The following is a 19,465-nucleotide window of genomic DNA, read 5'->3' on the forward strand; positions in this document are numbered from 1 at the left end:
CTGCGCTTATCCCATGCCACCAGGGTGCTGGGTTGTTTGGAAGAGCTTAGACACTGTTCTGGGGGGTCAGAAAGCACAATCTGAAATGTGGGAAGGCCAGAACTGGTTTAGGGGTTCCCAGGCCTGTGAAGAGGCCCGGCTATAGTGTTCTCAGACTCTTGTACATCCAGTTGAGAAAGAGCAGAGAACAGAGTCGGGAGCCATGGGCTGGGGACAGTGTCTAGTGTGTGTGTGTGTGTGGGGGGGGGGGATGCTCCAACTTGTCTCATGGTGATTATCCTTGGCTTGGTGGAGGCAGGTGGTGGTTGGTGGCAGTTGTGGCTGGGAGGGCAGAGAGGCCTTCTACAGAAGAATAAAGCTGCAGCTCTGTAGGCAAAGGCCTTCCCTAGGTTCCTCATGGAGGATCTTGACAAAAGAGACAGTCCGTGGTTCTAAACAGTTTATTGTCATAGCAGAAAATGAATGTATAAAACCATACCCAACTTCTGGGGTGGGCCTGAGATTGAATACCTTTTGCAGGGAGGAATGTCTGGGAAGAGAAGCTTATTGGCTAAGCCCTCCAGGCCTCTAGGTACCTCATTAGCACGGAGAACTCTGATTTGAGCCTCTGTGTCCATAGGGCATGTTTCTTTTGTGAGAAGCATGGCGTGTGTTTCAAGTCAGGAATCTGGCAGAGAGCTGGGAGTCGCCTACCTTACCAAACTTCCTGGCATGGTTTTATATCCCACATAGTCATTTAATTGAAAGGATGTAGCAATCAAATGACTTCTAATGACATTCAGCTGTAATCAAAGATTAGTACACTGCTCTTCCATCAGCAGAGAAGCTTCCTCCTGCAGCAGAGGGGAACAAATACAGAGACCCACAGATAGACATTATGCAGAGTGAGATACCTGGGAAAGCTAAGCCCTGAATGGGATATCTGCCACTGGATATTTAATCACACCGTGAACCCTGAGATTGTGTTGGTTACAGGAAAACAAACAAACAAACGAAAACAAATCTGTTTCTAGTTGTGGAGTGACTCAGCATTGGCACACACCGTTAATCCCTCTGGCTGGAATACAAATATGCCCTTAGGACACACCTTTAATTCTAAATGTGAAGGTAAAGTTAGTTTGTATAAGAAAGCATCCATGTTTGAAAGCATGAAAGTCTAATTGAGTGGCAAACAAAGTGATGAATCAGAGAAAGATTTGACAGAATAGGATATGCTCAACTCTCACGAGAAGAGAGAAGAAAGGGGAGCTACTTAAGAGAGCAGTGAAGAGAAGAAGAGGCAGTTTTACCAGGACAGTTGTAGAGACAGATTGAAGAGAGAACAAGCTAGACACAGTTGAAGAGAGAAAGAGCCAGAAGATTGGAACAGCTTGCCAGAGTTGGAGGCCAAACAGAGCAATTCAGAAGAAGATAAGGGAAATAAGTCAGACTGAATAAGTCAGTGTAGACAAGAATTGGAGCCTGTAGAACAGCTGAGTTGGACCAGTCAGCCAGGCCTCAGAAAGAAATACACATGGTGACTTATTCAGCAGTGAGTTTCAGAGGATGAAAACATTCTAGGCCTGGATTAGATTGTATAGAGGCTAGAAGTTTCCAACACTTGGCCTAGGTTAGCAGAGGCAATAAGCCTTGGAGGTGACAACTATTTCAGGGGAATAAAAGTTAGTTTTATAGATCTCTCCACTAAACCCCTCCCCTCAGGGCTCAAAGAACCCCATGGAAGAGGACGCAGAAAGAGTATAAGGGCCAGAGGGAAGGAGGACATCAGAACAAGGCCCTCTAGATGCACATGATCAAAGCTCACATGAACTCACAGATTGAGGCAATATACAAAGAGTCTACACTAATCTGTACCAGGTCCTTTGTATACATGTTGTGGCTTCCAGTTTAATGATCTTATGGGGTTTCTGAGTGTGGAAACGAGCAGGTTTCTGATTCTTGTGCCTTCTCTTAGACTCTTCCTTCTGTTTGTTTGATCCTATTCTGATGTGTTGTTTCTTGTTTTATCTTGTTATATTTTTTTGTATTATATTTTATTATCCCTTAGAAACCTGTTTATTTTCTATTGAAAGACAGAAGCAGGTTCAGATGGAAAGGGAGGTAGGGAGGAACTGGGAGAATAAGGAGGGGAAACTAATCAGGATATATTATATGAGAAAAGTTTTTTTGTATAGAATAGTTTATACAGGGCATGGGGAGGGGAGTCAAGAGGGTAGTAGCAGCAGAGAAAGGGGGAGACAGACAGACAGACAGAGACAGAGACATACAGAGACACAGAGACAGAGAAGAGTAGTAGAGGCCAGCCATGAAAAGAGAGGGGGAGGGGAACAGGGAGAGATCAGGAACAGGAAGGGAAGAGCAAGAGTGAGAAAAGTACTTTCAATAAAAGTAAGGAAAATCTAGCTACTCCATATGAAGTTATAGTAATGGAATCAAACTAGCAAAGAGATAACAAAAGCTAAAAAAGATATTAACTACTGCTAACTTGAATTATTTCATGGAGTACAAGACACATAGACAGATGGGAAACACTATATAGTTAAAAAACATACGGAGGTTTTAGCTGGTTAAAATGTACTTTCCTTTCCTCATCTAATACCTTTATTTTTTAGGCTATTGTTACTGCTTCTTTTAACTTCTGGTATAATAGTCCTATTAGATTTCACAAATATGTCAGATATAGAAGACAGAGGAAAAATCAGACTTGGATCATGACAGCTGGATTTGATATGATCCAGGGATTTCTTCTTTAGTGGCTTTACCAATTCTTTGTACTCTCATGAGTTTCTTTATAAAAACTACAGAGAATGAGCCTTCCTGGAGCCATGGGATACAACATGTGGTATCTTGCCAGCTGTTTAGTGGGTTCTAAGAAAAAAAAATGCTCTTGTGATAAAGATTCTATAAGTCCATTGCAACTTCTGTGATGTGTTCCAGGTCTGGAGCCAAATAGCCCACCTTTCTGGTTTATGCATAGTTTGACAATTTCATACATGTATATTGTGTGTGTAAGTTCTCAGGAAGAAACTGTTATCAAATTTTGAGATGGGGTGTGTGTCACTATCAGGTCCCAAAGGAACCTGGGACAAGTCTCACTTAAAACCTGTGACTTCTTCCAGCACTTTCCACCTAGCCCCCTATCCTAAATCTCTCCACCCCAGGGACAGGGCTTCATTCCCTCCTCCAGCATCGAATGCCTAAATAACTCAGCTATTTTGGCTGTAGGCTCTCTTGTTTCCCATGTGCTCTCTTGGCCTCTTAGTTCCTGGATGGCTTGCTCCTGGTCTTTTCTCTTCTCTACCTCTCTTGTTCTCCCTCTCTCCTCCAATGGCCTGGCCTATTCTGCTGGCCATATTCAGTGTGGATCCTTCCAGATGTCTCTGGCTGTGCTCTCCCTCATATTGACAATTAAAACTCTACTCAACTATATCTAGGAGTGGTCATGTCCTCAAAGTCCTCACAAACTTTGTCCCAAGCCAGGCCCAATCATCTGTTAACTTAAAAGAGCCAAATTAAATGTGAAAAGCAGAAAAAAAAAGAGTTTTTAGTCAACATGACCACATAGGGAGAAGGGACAGAGAAACCTAGTGATTAGGGGTTTTCGTTTTTTTTTTTTTTTTTTTGGTTTTTCGAGACAGAGTTTCTCTGTATAGCCCTGGCTGTCCTGGAACTCACTTTGTAGACCAGGCTGGCCTCAAACTCACAAATCCATGTGCCTCTGCCTCCCAAGAGCTGGGATTAAAGTCGTGCACCACCCCAATGCTCTTATTGGTATACTAAACCACGCATAAGAGGACCCTTTTAACTAGTACATGCTCAATTTTAGTTATTAAATGAATGAACACACTTTTAAAATTTTAATAACCAATTAAGTACATAATATAAAAATCAGGAAAATTAACAAGCATATACTAAAGTTAGCAAATGAAGTGTGAACACAGTTTTACTCTTTAGAAAATCATGAGGCTTATAGAATAATGCTGGCTTTTTAAAGGATTTTTTCCCTTGATAAACATTATGAAAGAACTAAGCTCTCTATATTCTTATAAACTTCACCCCCAACTTCTATAAAGATAGGTTAGTGCATGAATTCTAGAGTAAAAAGGCTATAACTGAATTATTAAATGGAATAACTAAAAGAGGAGCAATTGAGCTATTACCACCTTGCTCAGGAATGCACATCTAATGAATCAATTACTTGTTTTCAAAAATAGAAAATGATTTTTTTTAGTGTACCAGGAGTCTCTCATTAAGCATTGACGACAAAAATATGCAACATTAAAAATTTAAAGAGAAAGAACATATAAATTTAATAAATTATACAAGTGTGATATGGAACAAACTCTATACCATACACAGAAATTAAAATGAAATTCATGTACACTAGCAGTTTAACGTATTTTCTTGAAATGAAACTGATTATTTCTGTTCTTTTTCAAGTAAAAATGTTTTATAAAATACTAATCGTGTATATGTATATATGTATAAATAATTAATTTTTATTAGATATTTTCTTCATTTACATTTCAAATGCTATCCCAAAAGTCCCCTATCAACCCCCCAACCCCCGCCACACTCCAAAACCCACCCACTCCTCCTTCCTGGCCCAGGCATTTCCCTGTACTGGGACATATGATCTTCCCAAGACCTCTCCTCCCATTGATGGCTGACTAGGCCATTCTCTGCTACATATGCCACTAGAGACAATGCTCTGGTGTGTGTGGGGTACTGGTTAGTTCATATTGTTGTTCTCCTATAGGGTTGCAGACCCCTTTCGCTCTTGGGTACTTTCATTGGCTCCTTCACTAGGGCCCTGTGTTCCATCCAATAGATGACTGTGAGCATCCTCTTTTGTATTTGCCAGGCAATGTCATAGCCTCACAAGAGAGCTATGTCAGGGTCCTGTCAGCAAAATCTTGCTGGCATATGCAGTAGTGTCTGGGTTTGGTGGTTGTATATGGGGTGGATCCCCAGGTGGGGCAGTCTCTGGATGGTCCTTCCTTCCTGCTCACCTCCAAACTTTGTCTCTGTAACTCCTTCCATGGGTATTTTGTTCCCCATTCTAAGAAGGAACAAAGTATCCACACTTTGGTCTTCCTTCTTCTAGAGTTTCATGTATTTTGCAAACTGTATCTTGGGTATTCTAAGATTCTGGGCTAATATCCCCTTACCAGTGAGCGCATATCATATGTGTTCTTTTGTGATTGGGTTACCTCACTCAGGATGATATCCTCCAGATCCATCCATTTGCCTAAGAATTTCATAAATTCATTGTTTTTAATAGCTGAGTAGTACTCCATTGTAAAAATGTACCACATTTTCTGTATCCATTCCTCTGTTGAGGGACATATGGGTTCTTTCCAGCTTCTGGCTATTATAAATAAGGCTGCTATGAACATAGTGGAGCATGTGTCCTTATTACAAGTTGGAACATCTTCTGGGTATATGCCCAGGAGAGGTATTGCTGGATCCTCCAGTAGTACTATGTCCAATTTTCTGAGGAACCACCAGATTGATTTCCAGAGTGGTTGTACCAGCTTGCAATCCCACCAACAATGGAGGAGTATTCCTCTTTCTCCATATCCTTGCCAACATCTGCTGTCACCTGAATTTTTGATCTTAGTCATTCTGACTGGTGGAATCTCAAGGTTGTTTTGATTTGCATTTCCCTAATGATTAAGGATGTTGAACATTTTTTCAGGTGCCTCTCAGCCATTCGGTATTCCTCAGTTGAGAATTCTTTGTTTAGCTCTGTACCCCAATTTTTAATAGGGTTATTTGATTTTGTGGAGTCCATCTTCTTGAGTTATATATTGGATATTAGTCCCCTATCTGATTTAGGACTGGTAAAGATTCCTTCCCAATCTGTTGGTGGCCTTTTTGTCTTAATGACAGTTTCTTTTGACTTACAGAAGCTTTGCAATTTTATGAGGTCCCATTTGTCGATTCTCGATCTTACAGCACAAGCCATTGCTGTTCTGTTCAGGAATTTTTTACCTGTACCTATATATTTCAGGCTTTTCCCCACTTTCTCCTCTATAAGTTTCAGTGTCTCTGGTTTTATGTGGAGTTCCTTGATCCACTTCGACTTGAGCTTTGTGCAAGGAGATAAGAATGGATCAGTTCGCATTCTTCTACATGATAACCGCCAGTTGTGCCAGCACCAATTGTTGAAAATGCTGTCTTTTTTTCACTGGATGGTTTTAGCTCCCTTGTCAAAGATCAAGTAACCATAGGTGTGTGGGTTCATTTATGGGTCTTCAGTTCTATTCCATTGATCTACCTGTTTGTTGCTGTACCAGTACCATGCACTTTTTTGTTTTGTTTTGTTTTGTTTCGTTTTTTATCACAATTGCTCTGTAGTACAACTTGAGGTCGGCATGGTGATTCAGCCAGAATTTCTTTTATTGTTGAGAATAGCTTTTGGTATCCTAGGTTTTTTGTTATTCCAGATGAATTTGCAAATTGCCCTTTGTAACTCTGTGAAGAATTGAGTTGGAGTTTTGATGGGGATTGCATTTAATCTGTAGTTTGCTTTTGGCAAGATAGCCATTTTTACTATATTAATTCTGCCAATCCATGAGCATGGGAGATCTTTCAATCTTCTGGGATCTTCTTCGATTTCTTTCTTCAGAAACTTGAAGTTCTTATCATACAGATCTTTCACTTCCTTAGAGTCACACCAAGGTATTTTATATTATTTGTGACTATTGTGAAGGGTGTTGTTTCCCTAATTTCTTTCTCAGCCTGTTTATCCTTTGTGAAGAGAAAGGCCACTGATTTGTTTGAGTTAACTTCCCTGAAGCTATTTATCAGGTTTAGGAGTTCTTTGGTGGAACTTTTAGGGTCACTTATATATACTATTATATCATCTGCAAATAGTGATATTTTGACTTCTTCCTTTTCAATTTGTATCCCCTTGATCTTCTTTTGTTGTCTAATTGCTCTGGCTAAGACTTTGAGTACTATATTGAATAGGTAGGGAGAAAGTGGGCAGCCTTGTCTAGTCCCTGATTTTGTGGGATTGCTTCCAGCTTCTCTCCATTTACTTTGATGTTGGCTACTGGTTTGCTGTAGATTGCTTTTAATTATGTCTAGGTATGGGCCTTGAATTCCTGATCTTTCCAAGACTTTTATCATGAATGGGTGTTGGATTTTTGTCAAATGCTTTCTCAGCATCTAACAAGATGATCATGTGGTTTTTGTCTTTGAGTTCATTTATATAGTGGATTACATTGATGGATTTCCTTATATTAAACCATTTCTGCATCCCTGGAATGAAGCCTATCATTTTGATGTGTTCTTGGATTCGGTTAGCGAGAATTTTATTGAGTATTTTTGCATTGATATTCATAAGGGAAACTGGTCTGAAGTTTTCTTTGTTGGGTCTTTATGTGGTTTAGGTATCAGAGTAATTGTGGCTTCATTAGAATGAATTAGGTAGAGTAACTTCTGTTCCTATTTTGTGGAGTAGTTTGAGGAGAGTTGGAATTAGTTCTTTTTTGAAGGTCTGATAGAACTCTGAACTAAGCCCATTTGGTCCTAGGCTTTTTTTGGTTGGGAGACTATTAATGACTGCTTCTATTTCTTTAGGGGATAAGGGACTGTTTGGACCATTAATCTGATCCTGATTTAATTTTGGTACTTGGTATCTGTCTAGAAATTTGTCCACATCATCCAGGTTTTCCAGTTGTGTTGACTGTAGCCTTTTGTAGTAGGATTTGATGATCTTTTGGATTTCCTCGTGTCCTGTTAACGTCTCTCTTGTCATTTCTCATTTTGTTAATTAGGATACTGTCCCTGTGCCCTCTAGTTAGTCTGGCTAAGGGTTTATCTATCTTGTTAATTTTCTCAAAGAACCAGCTCCTTGTTTGGTTGATTCTTCCAATAGTTCTTTTTGTTTCCACTTGGTTGATTTCAGCCCTGAGTTTGATTATTTCCTGCAGTCTACTCCTTTTTTTAAATTTGCTTTCTTTTGTTCTAGAGCTTTTAGGTGTGCTGTCAGGCTGCTAGTGTATGCTCTAGTTTCCTTTTGGAGGCACTCAGAGCTATGAGTTTTCCTCTTAGTACTGCTTTCATTGTGTCCCATAAGTTTGGGTATGTTGTGGCTTCATTTTCATTAAACTCTAAAAAGTCTTTAATTTCTATATTTCTTCCTTGACCAAGGTAATATTGAATAGAGTGTTGTTCAGCTTCCACGTGAATGTTGGCTTTCTATTATTTATGTTGTTATTGAAGATCAGCCTTAGTCTGTGGTGATCTGATAGGATGCATGGGACAATTTCAATATTTTTGTATCTGTTGAGGCCTGTTTTGTGAACAATTATGTGGTCAATTTTGGAGAAGGTACCATGAGGTGCTGAGAAGAAGGTATATCCTTTTGTTTTAGGATAGAATGTTCTGTAGATATCTGCCAGATCCATTTGTTTCATAACTTCTGTTAGTTTCACTGTGTCCCTGTTTAGTTTCTGTTTCCAGGATCTGTCCATTGATGAGAGTGGTGTGTTGAAGTCTCCCACTATTATTGTGTGAGGTACAATGTGTGCTTTGAGCTTTACTATAGTTTCTTTAATGAATGTGGCTGCCCTTGCATTTGGAGCACAGCTATTCAGAATTGAGAGTTCATCTTGGAAGATTTTACCTTTGATGAGTATGAAGTGCTCCTCCTTGTCTTCTTGGATAACTTTGGGTTGAAAGTCCATTTTATTTGATCTTAGAATGGCTACTCCAGCTTGTTTCTTCGGACCATTTGCTTGGAAAATTGTTGTCCAGCCTTTTACCCTGAGATAGTGTCTTTTTTTTTCCCCCTGAGGTGGGTTTCCTGTAAGCACCAAAATGTTGGGTCCTGTTTGTGTAGCCAGTCTGTTAGTCTATGTCTTTTTACTGTAAAGTTGAGTGCATTGATATTGAGATATTAAGGAAATTTGTTGCTTCCTGTTATTTTTGTTGTTAGAGTTGGGATTCTGTTCTTGCAGCTATCTTCTTTTAGGTTTATTGAAGCATTACTTTCTTGCTTTTTCTAGGGTGTAATTTCCATCCTTGTGTTGGTGTTTTCACTTTATTATCCTTTGAAGGGCTGGATTCATGGAAAGATATTGTATGAATTTGGTTTTGTCATGGAATACTTTGCCTTCTTTATCTATGGTAATTGAGAGTTTTGCTGGGTATAACAGCCTGGGCTGCCATTTGTGTTCTCTTAGGGTCTGTATAACATTTGTTCAGGATCTTCTGCCTTTCATAGTCTCTGGTGAGAAGTCTGGTGTAATTCTGATATGTTTGCCTTTAATGTTACTTGACCTTTTTCCCTTACTGCTTTTAATATTCTCTATTTAGTGCATTTGTTGTTCTGATTATTATGTGTCGGGAGGAATTTCTTTTCTGGTCCAGTCTATTTGGAGTTCTGTTGGCTTCTTGTATGTTCATGGGCATCTCTTTCTTTAGGTTTGGGAAGTTTTCTTCTATAATTTTGTTGAAGATATTTACTGGCCCTTTAGGTTGAAAATCTTCATTCTCATCTATACCTATTATCCTTAGATTTGGTTTTCTCATTGTATCCTGGATTTCCTGGATGTTTTGAGTTAGGATCTTTTTGCTTTATCTTTGTTGTGTCCATGTTCTCTATGGAATCTTCTGCACCTGAGATTCTCTCTTCCATCTCTTGTATTCTGTTGCTGATGCTCACATCTATGGTTCCTGATTTCTTTCCTAGAATTTCTATATCCAGAGTTGTCTCCCTTTGGGTTTTCTTTATTGTTTCTATTTCCATTTTTAGATCTTGCATGGTTTTCTTCAATTCCATCACCTGTTTGGTTGTGTTTTCCTGTAATTCTTTAAGGGATTTTTGTGTTTCTTCTTTAAAGACTTCTACCTGTTTAGCAGTGTTTTCCTGTAATTCTTTAGGGGATTTTTGTGCTTCCTCTTTAAGGACTTCTGTTTGGCAGTGTTCTACTGTATTTCTTTAAGTGAGTTATTAATGTCTTTCTTAAAATCCTCTATCAGCATCATGAGATATGATTTTAAATCCGAATCTTGCTGTTCAGGTGTGTTGGGGTATCCAGGACTCGCCGTGGTGGGAGTGCTGGGTTCTGATGATGCTGAGTGGTCTTGGTTTCTGTTAGTAAGATTCTTATGTTTGCCTTTCACCATCTGGTAATCTCTGGTGTTAGTTGTTACAGCTGTCTTTGGCTGGAGCTTGTTCCTCATGTGATTCTGTTAGCCTCTGTCAGCTCTCCTGGGAGTCCAACTCTCTCCTTAGTCTCAGTGATCAGAGCACTGTCTGCAGGCAAGCTCTCCTCTTACAGGGAAGGTGTACAGCAGTTTGGAGCTCAGCTCTGACTCCTGGCTGAAGATGAAGGTCCGAAGAGACCCTGTCCAAGAAGCTATGTTGCTTCTGCAGCCCGCATGCTCTCCTGTGCAGACTGATGTCTGAGGGACCTGGGATACAAGATGGTGGTCTCACCTGATTCCATGATCAGAGCCCTTCCTGAAGGCCGACTCTCCTCTGGCAGGGAAAGTGTGCAGACGTCTGGAGCTCAGCTCTGCCTCCTGGCTGAAGATGAAGGCCCGAAGTGATCCTGTCCAAAAATCTATGTTACTTCTGCAGCCCGAGAGCTCTACTGTGCAGACTGGTCTCTCTTATTAATTTTTGAGATAGGGTCTTACTCTATAGTCCAAGACCTCAAAGAAACTGCAATTCTCCTGCCTAACCCTCTAGGATTTCTGGATCAGAGGTCTGAGCCACCATGCCTGGATCACTAACATAGTTTTATTATTTTAAGGTTTTAAGCTAGCTAGGTATATAGCACATTATAAACTTTGAGAAATACTACACTTTGATTTATACTGTGGTGTTAGCAGACACTGGATGTATTTTATTTTAATATCTTACTTTTGTATACTGAACTAAGTGACAGAACCAGTTCAGAACTTTTGGGGATTGGTACTAACACTTTGTCTTAAGTCAGGTCCCCAAATCACACAGGAATCTGCACGTCTAAATGTTGAGGGTCCCTGTCCCCATCCTCCTTTTAATTAATCAATAAAAACTCAAAGGCTAATAAATGGGCAGGGTGAAAGAGGCAGGGTTTTAAGATTCCAGGGCAAGAAATTCAGGAGGAAATAGGAATGTTTCCATGAGAAGGGCATAGGATGGACCAAGCCATGACAGGGAAGCAGGGAGAGCAGAATTAAGAGTCAGGGAAGTGGCCCCAGGGGATACTCCCCTAATTGGGTCTCTCATAGCAGAGATAGATTTAGAAAGTGTTAACTCAGGAATACTGGAGGGGAGTGTGTGCTAGCCACAGGGAAGTGCCCAACCATTGAGCTAGTAAGGCATATTAAAAATAATGCTGTGTGGTGTGTATGTGTGTGTCCTTCATTCATGAATCCAGAGCTCTTGGGCAGGTGCAGCAATCTCAGAGCAGTTTAACAATTCATCAGTTCACAGAACCATCACCATGGTAAGTATGCAAGAGTTTATGGATTTACACTATAGATATATGTAGTATATCTATTATTAAAATATATACTGTATGAGTATATAAAGTAAAATCAGCATGTGTATTTTAAAGGTAGTAAATCTTAGAGTTTTATATAGACGGTTGACCAATTTAACCACATTGTTGAACATCCAATATTTTATTCCTAAAGTATGAACAATGTAAAGCTAAAACTTACAAGAACATTCATATTTGGAAGAAAGTTGCAAAGTACAGCATTGATTTAACAACAGGAGATTGGTCTTTTGTGTATTTTCTAGCACCATGCCATGACTTTGTTAAAATAACCAACTAAACAAATGAAATGCAGGGCTATTTATTTTTTGGTGATTTTCACAGGTGATCCTTTCACATTGAGTTTGTCCACAAAAACGTTTGATCTTCTTCCACTCTCAATGGCTGAATTTCGATGAATTTTCTCTCTAAGAAATATACATATGATTATTAATACCATTAATACTCAGTGATGTATAAGTCACTGCAAATAAGTTAAAAGCCACTGTAATTTAGAGTTTTATTTTTAAAGTTCCTTAACAACTCTAGACAACTACTTTATTGACCATATAAGAAAATAGGAGCTATTATCTAAGATTTACCAAATCACTTGCAGCTTAAACAGTGTTGTTAAAAATGGTAGCCATAAGTGATATTTATAATTGATTCAGCTCCTGAGTTGTGCCGCTGAAGGGCCAAAGGGAATCAATAGTCAAGCGTATCTAATAGTTAACATGTTGGCCAGCACACTTTGTCATGTAGTAATTCCCTTCTGAAAATTCTACTGGATAGAATTACTAAGAGAAAAGTGCAGCTGCTAGGGCCATAGATTTACAGAACATCTGAAATGAACATACTTTCTCTAACTGGGACCTAGATTTTGTGTTATATAAATATCTAAACTTTGAACAGTGTTTAACCATAAGCTTTTAATGTGAGACAAATATTACCAAAAAGATAGAGGCAAGTCTTTTTATAGAAAGTATTCAGGCTCTAAATTACTAAACAAGTACTTTCAAAGAAACAATGCCAGTTCATGGAATTTTATACAAGGCTTCCTTAGTACTTGATACCCATTTGTCCAGCACTGGTTCCATGAGGCCTTCTTCAATCCTTCATTCTCTTGGAGCCTACACTAGATTTCTATTTCAAGAGTTATTCTGTTTCAAGAAACTTGAAATTTCTCCCAAGAGCTTGCATTAACTTCAGAATATGTACTAAATGAATAAAAGCTATAAATTTTCATACATGGTTTCAACAAAATTTTTCTGGTTATTCCAAAAGCAATTTCAAAGATTAAAGTTTTTATAAAATTTATCTAAATTATCTAGTGAATATGAAATATCAAATTACATTAAATAACAATATAACAATATTACATATTATGAAAGGGTTTTTTTGGTTTTGGTTTTGAATTTTTGGAGACAGGGTTTCTCTGTATAGCCCTGGCTGTCCTAGAACTCACTTTGTAGACCAGGATGGCCTCAAACTCACAAATCCACCTGCCTCTGCCTCCCAAGTGCTGGGATTAAAGGCGTGGGCCACCACCACCTGGCTATGAAAGTATTTAAATTCATTTATAATTAAATGCTGAATTTGGGAAGAAAGTTAAGTTTTTTAAAATACAAAACCTTTCCCCCTATACTGTCTACATAAATATCTAAACTTTGTGTGAAATGCATGACCTTGAACATTTACATTAGGAACTGATTTACGATATATATCATAGTATGTAAAATTTTCTTAGGGTTGTTGTTATCTATATTTTTCCTGACGATTAATTGCAGGTCCAAAATAGTATTTGTTAGTTTTCAAAAACAAACTTTGATTTGTATGAACTACTTAGATTCAATATAAAGTTTCTTTTTTTCATAAAAGATACATCTTGGATAGTCTTAAGAACTCTATAAGAGGTAACACAACTCCAATTGTTGTGTTTGTGTATGAGGATGAGAGTACATACATGTGGGTAGGTTCACACTGGTGTGTATGTGCATAAGTGTGTAAGCTAGGTGTCTGTCTGTCTCTTCTTCCTCAGTGTTTGCATTACACCTGCATGCTACTATGTCAGGCTACTTTCTTTTTTTAATGTACATTTTGAGGATTAAACATATTGATTATATGGCAAGACCTTTACTGAATAAGCTATCTCCACAACCTAATCTACATAACATGTAAATCTCTTTAAAAGCACTGTTTTTAGAAATAACTGTTACCTCCTTTTGAGTTCCCGTGACCCTGGATGCTCATGACCTACACTTCGCATTCCAGTGTTTCCTGACCGTCCAATAGACTTGTACTTCAGAACTTCATTTTGCCACTCATCATCAAAAGCATGAGCATCACCTATATTAAATATCGAAATAAAGGGAATGAGTGTTTAGGTTTCGTCTCTAAGTATTGCCTTGGGCCATCACACACTTCACATAGCCTAACCTCACAGCAGAGGCGGAAGCTTCTTCAATATCCCCTCTTAGTCACTATCTGGTTACTGATAATACCGTTTCCTTTACCTTCTTCATTATCCTATTACTCTATATGGACTAGATGACTCAAGTATACTAATTTGTGAAATCTCCTTTTGAATCACCTCATAATGACCATGATGTTTGAATCGTTTCACAGTGACTATAACGTTCCCTACATTCTTGGACACTCCCTCAGGAGCTTGCATTTCTATTCAGCGCTTCATGTTCCTAATGACTTCTTAAGCTTGGTGTCAGTTTCCTAACACTCAATTTATGATGTCATGAAGTAGGTAAACTAACTTCCATAAAAACAACCCATAGATGCCTTTTAGATTACCTTTGAAAAACAAAATCTTAAACTTGATTTTTTCCAACATATTACAAAATACTCAGTGTACATATCTACATATGTATATAACTTATTTTTTTAATTATATATATATGTGTGGATAAGCACATGTAAGTGCTGGTGCCCTCGGAGGCCAGAGGCATCCCTCTGGAGCTGTAGTTAAAAGTACTTGTGAGCCACCTGATGATGCATCCCACACAGGATGGCCCTGGAACCCTGACTAGGGCCTGCAAGTGAATAAAGAAACGACAAATAGACACACATACAGAAAAGCTGGGGTCAGATGGGGTATAAGCACTCTATTGGCATAGCACCAACTTACCCTCTAACAACAACCTAGAGCCTCACTGCTTTTACTGAGCAGCACAGTGGGAGGAGTTAGCTAGTATCCACAAGAGGTGTTTGGAGACAAGTAGTCTAAATCTATCAAAACATCCAGGAGGAGGAAGCTGATGTTGCTAGTTTTTGTACACACTGTAAACATTCACACTTGGACTTGAGGAAGAAGACTTGGTCAATGCCTAAGCTGACCCATGTGGGGAATGCTTTTGCCAGTTTCTCCTTGGTCTGAGGCCTTGGTCCTTGTCATGGCTGTACCCACATCAATGATGTACATTCATTTAGGACTTCACTCATCTAGGGCTTCCCTCTGCTCACTACATCCTGATAGTGGGCAATAAACTAGGGTCTTCTGTAAGAGTAGCATGTAGTCTTAATGACTAACTCATCACAATAGGAGACTCAGTAGATGTTTTAATAAGATCACAATGATTATAGTAAAGAAAGCTCAAGTTATTTGCCTTTCCTCTTATGCCATAAGAATACTTTATTATAGTTATTATTTCTATGTGTGTGTGTCTGTGCATGTGCTTTGGCCTGTAAACTTTGCAGCTATGGAGGATAGACAACAACTTCTAAGAGCAGGTTCTCTCCTTCACCATGTAGAACCTTTCTGGTTAAACTTGCGCTGTTAGGTTTGGTAATAAGTGCCCCCTAACAAGCCCACAAGGGTAATTTTATCTAATTCAAACATAATTTATTTTTCTGAATGATGCATTAATTTAAGCACTTTACTATGATAAGACATTATTCAAAGTACTTTCTGAAATTTTAAGATAAATGTACTGACATTTCAATATAATTCAATTTAAATTAAAGCCAAAAAACTTGATTAATGTCTATTTAGACAAAATGAATACTTTGTCAATTAATAATGTTAGTAGTTTTAATATAATTTAAAATATAATGAGAAAAGTTAGACACTAGGAGGGCTAAAATGCACAGAAGAATAAATATAAAAACCTAGAAAACAAAAATTTGCTTAGTAGTATGTATGTTATCTTATATATACTATAAATTAAAATTATCTGTACAAACTGTAGAAGTTATGATCTACTTACAATGAAACTTTTAGGTAACCATTTAGAATACCTTTGAAAAATAATAGGTTTTTTATATGTTATAATGGTGGCATAAATTGAACATACTATAAACAAAATATCAAAATAATCAAGTTGAAAAGATGTTTATACATGCATAAAACTATTAAAAAGAAAATCATCAAAATTTGAGTGGTTCTTTGGGATTGAAGTTATGGTTGATTTTATTTCTTCTTTTAAACTTTTCAAGTATGCTTCTTGACAATCAAAAAAATAAAAAGCTCATTTTGCCTATTGATATTAATTTTTAATTTTATCATCTTATGAGAAAACTGATTGATATTTCACACTAACAAATTATAATTTTTTGTAAAATGTATATTAGATGATAGAACCACAGTTGTATAACTGACAAAAAGTTCCTTCACATTCTTCTAAGCTATCTTAATAAAAGTAAAATTCATGAAGTTTTAGAAATGCAGCTACTATTTTAACTCTGACAAACAATTTTGTGTGTGTGGTGACTCACTTTCATTCATATTGATGAACTCTTGGTTGACCTCTTCATCTCCAGTCTTGTTGTTCTTTGACTTCCTAATGACATGACCTCGGTCATGGATGTGATGACCAACAGCCATTCTTTCTAGTCCACTGTCAGAATCTCTCATTGCTTTTCTGGTTTCTTTTACCTTTAAGAATACAGTGAACGTTATTTAGTTAATACTTAACTGTATCAGAATAGATTCTATTCTATATCCGTCAGGGTCCATTTATGAAGTAAAGCTGTGGGTTTGCTGCTCCAATGTCCACTATTCTGTATAATTAATGAAATGAGTAGCTATATTCACTTCTACTATCAACCTGGTAAGATAATAAAATCACTAATATTTCTTCAACCATTTACAATTTTACCTTTTCCAAGTCATAATAAAATATTAAAACGATGTTATACAAAACTTGGCTATATAAAATCTTCAACATTGTCTTTGACAATGTAATGGACAGAAGTGAATAAGTGTAACTACTCACTCATCGAGTATGGTGAAGGGCTCGGTTCATGACTCCTACCTACACACGCCACAGGAGGATTACTAGGGTGTTTGTACTAGCCAAAGATTATGACTATGGTTTTGTTTGACATCTATGATTATACTTAGTTTACTTTAAGACTTCACCATGTTCATGAAACTAAAATGGTAGTGAATTTGCTAAATAATGCAAAGAAATTGCTAATAGCTGTTTGTATGTTAGAACTGAAATTTGGAATTACTTTATAGTCTTTATTCAGTGATTCTAAAATCTTACTGTAACCTACAAGATAATGAAAAAAAAATGGGAATTTTCATATCAGTTTGTAGAAGTCAAGAGCTTTCATTACTATGGGTCAATATTTAAAAATTTGCTTTTCCTCTCTGTCACTTAATTCCCAGAAATAATGACTGAGACTAATTATTAATAAATGCCTAGGCCGTGAACTTCAGCTGGTTCTCTGACTTGCTCTTAATGTATTATCCCTTTTATTCTAACCCTGGTTTAGCTACATGGATGATTTCTTTTCCTTGTCTCCTTACGTCCATCTCCACAGAGTTCTTGGGGGTAAATCTCCCCTTTAGTCTATCCTAAGTTTAAGGTTTCCATAGTGATGAGCATCTTATCACCTTGCCTCTCTCTAGTCCCTGCCACTGTTAGACAATATACTTTTTCCATAACTTACTAAAATGCTAAGAATGTTTAAAAAATCTTCAATGCCAGGCATGATAGTTCATACCAGCAATTGCAGATGTAAGAGACTGATGCAGTACTGGGGAAGTTTGAGACCAGCTGAGGCCACCCAGGAAGACTTCATCAAAAAAACAGTAACAAAAACTTACTCCTCCTGGAGCCCTTCGGGTTTGAGTTGAGGCCTGGAAAACCTTTGGTGGTTCATCTCCTACTTTGGAATAGGTCATAACAGAGGAAGAACAAAATGAATGCCCATTTGGATCCATTGAAAGTTGGCCCTAGAGACAAAGGAAATTGTAAAGTAAGATTCTAATCAAATATGAAGATTGAATGCCAAGAAGCAACAATATTAGCTATATAGTTGATGTCCTAATGGAACCTGGTGTCCTAATCTACTTCCATTTTAGTGCTAATGTTCTACAAGTGATTCACATAATCTGAGTCTGTGTAACTTAGATTTAAATAAAGATGCTAAGAGTCCCTTAGGCAGAGACTATTTCTTGTACAGCCTTGTACAAGATCAAGTGAATTAGGTATGTACTGGGAAATTTCATACTTTCTTTGGGTATCAGATTGATACACTCCAAAACCCACCACTAATGCCCAAATTTGGCATTGTTAAATGATCCATAGAATCCCAATGGATATTGGAATGAAATAGGTCACCTTTAAATCAAACCAAGTTACTTGTTTTGATCCTACTATTATAAGTACAGCAGTAGAAATATTAGTATTTGTTTAAAATATTTAGAGTGTTTGGATATAATCCAGCATACAAATCATTTCTGTTTTCAAAGATTTTTTTAATATTAAATCTCAGTTGCTAGCATCCAATGAGTTTTTGAAGTAAAGAAGTAATAATAAAATATGTTAAATTTATAAAAAAATGTTCATTTACAACAGGCTCAGAAGAACATATTGAGATTGTAATTTTTTAATTGTACAAGTAAACTAATGTGACTTTTCAGATTTAGAGCTTTTAAAATAACTGATATAATTATAAGTTTTTTATTGACTATAAAAATATCAGCAAGCTGATATTATAATATCCTGATGTAATATAATCACTTAAACATTTGTTTCAGGTACAAAATATATAAGTATTATATGTGTTAATTGTGTAAAGTTTATTTTTGCTATTTTAACTATGGTTAAAGATGTTTGAAAGTTACTATAATGTAGGATACCAATAACTAAAAATAATATTCTCATCAGTTTATTGTTAGTACTTACAAAGTTTCTTTGTAACTCCTGTATACCACTTCGCATATTTACCATCATCCGATCCATTGTCTGAAAAGGGTTGACATCTGCATGCTACAGGATATTAGGAGGTATATTAAAATAAGTCTTCAAAAACAGATGGAAAAATTTCCCTACTTACTGTAAGACAATCATGCAGTAATCAACTAGGGAAAAATAACTTAAGGACTGAACAATAAGAGTTATTTGTTAAAGAAAAAGAAGCATATACAAAATCTCAAATATCCAATGTAAATTAGAGAATTACACTACACACACACATATAAATACAAATTATACACCTATGCATACATATGCTTGTTTTCTGTCGCTTCTCCCTCAGGAAGGAAAAACGTTACATCTCCAACTTTAGAGACACGGATAACTCAAATTTAGTGCAAAAGAATGAGAAGCAGCTTTTCATGAGACTAGAAGTACAAAGAGTCTATATTCTCTGTGTTCTAATTCTTGGACTACTCTTCGGTGTAGGAAATTAGTAGGACAGATCAAAGTCAGAAAGTGACAAGGTCTGCTAGACAACAGCTATGCTTGTGTAGGAAGCAAGCAAAACCAAGAACTCCTTGGCAGCAAAGTCAGAGTAGAGTTTTCCAAATATTGTATGTTGTTACCTGGTGGAGAGTCACCACTGGCACATGGAAGTCCAGCAGTCAAATACAATTATTGAGTCTCTTTCAAAATCAAGTGAATGTTTCCTCTATATCTATTTTTCCATTTTAGGAAACTGATATTATACATTTTGATTTATTTACTGTAATCATTTTTTTTTAATTTTTAATATTTTTTATTACATAT

At 37.2% G+C, this 19,465-nt stretch overlaps 1 protein-coding gene across 3 annotated transcripts in view; it reads right to left on the reverse strand.

Moving 5' to 3' along the window:
* Positions 1-11,798: 11,798 nt before the first annotated feature.
* Mlf1 (myeloid leukemia factor 1) overlaps positions 11,799-19,465 on the reverse strand; it is a 30,655-nt gene continuing 22,988 nt past the window's right edge. For 2 of the 3 annotated variants that reach the window (XM_029475670.2, XM_021158484.2), the window contains 5 exons: positions 18,644-18,727; positions 17,560-17,688; positions 16,218-16,377; positions 13,709-13,838; positions 11,799-11,920 (listed from right to left, as the gene is read on the reverse strand). In XM_029475670.2, coding sequence (XP_029331530.1) covers positions 11,815-11,920; positions 13,709-13,838; positions 16,218-16,377; positions 17,560-17,688; positions 18,644-18,727 — 609 coding nt within the window. In that variant the 3' untranslated portion in view covers positions 11,799-11,814. The remainder of the gene's footprint in view (positions 11,921-13,708; positions 13,839-16,217; positions 16,378-17,559; positions 17,689-18,643; positions 18,728-19,465) is intronic. The other variant, XM_021158485.2, reaches the window with a different exon arrangement.

This window comes from Mus caroli, unplaced genomic scaffold (assembly GCF_978045245.1).
Source record: "Mus caroli unplaced genomic scaffold, Mus_caroli_1 scaffold_3, whole genome shotgun sequence".
Taxonomy (NCBI): domain Eukaryota; kingdom Metazoa; phylum Chordata; class Mammalia; order Rodentia; family Muridae; genus Mus; species Mus caroli.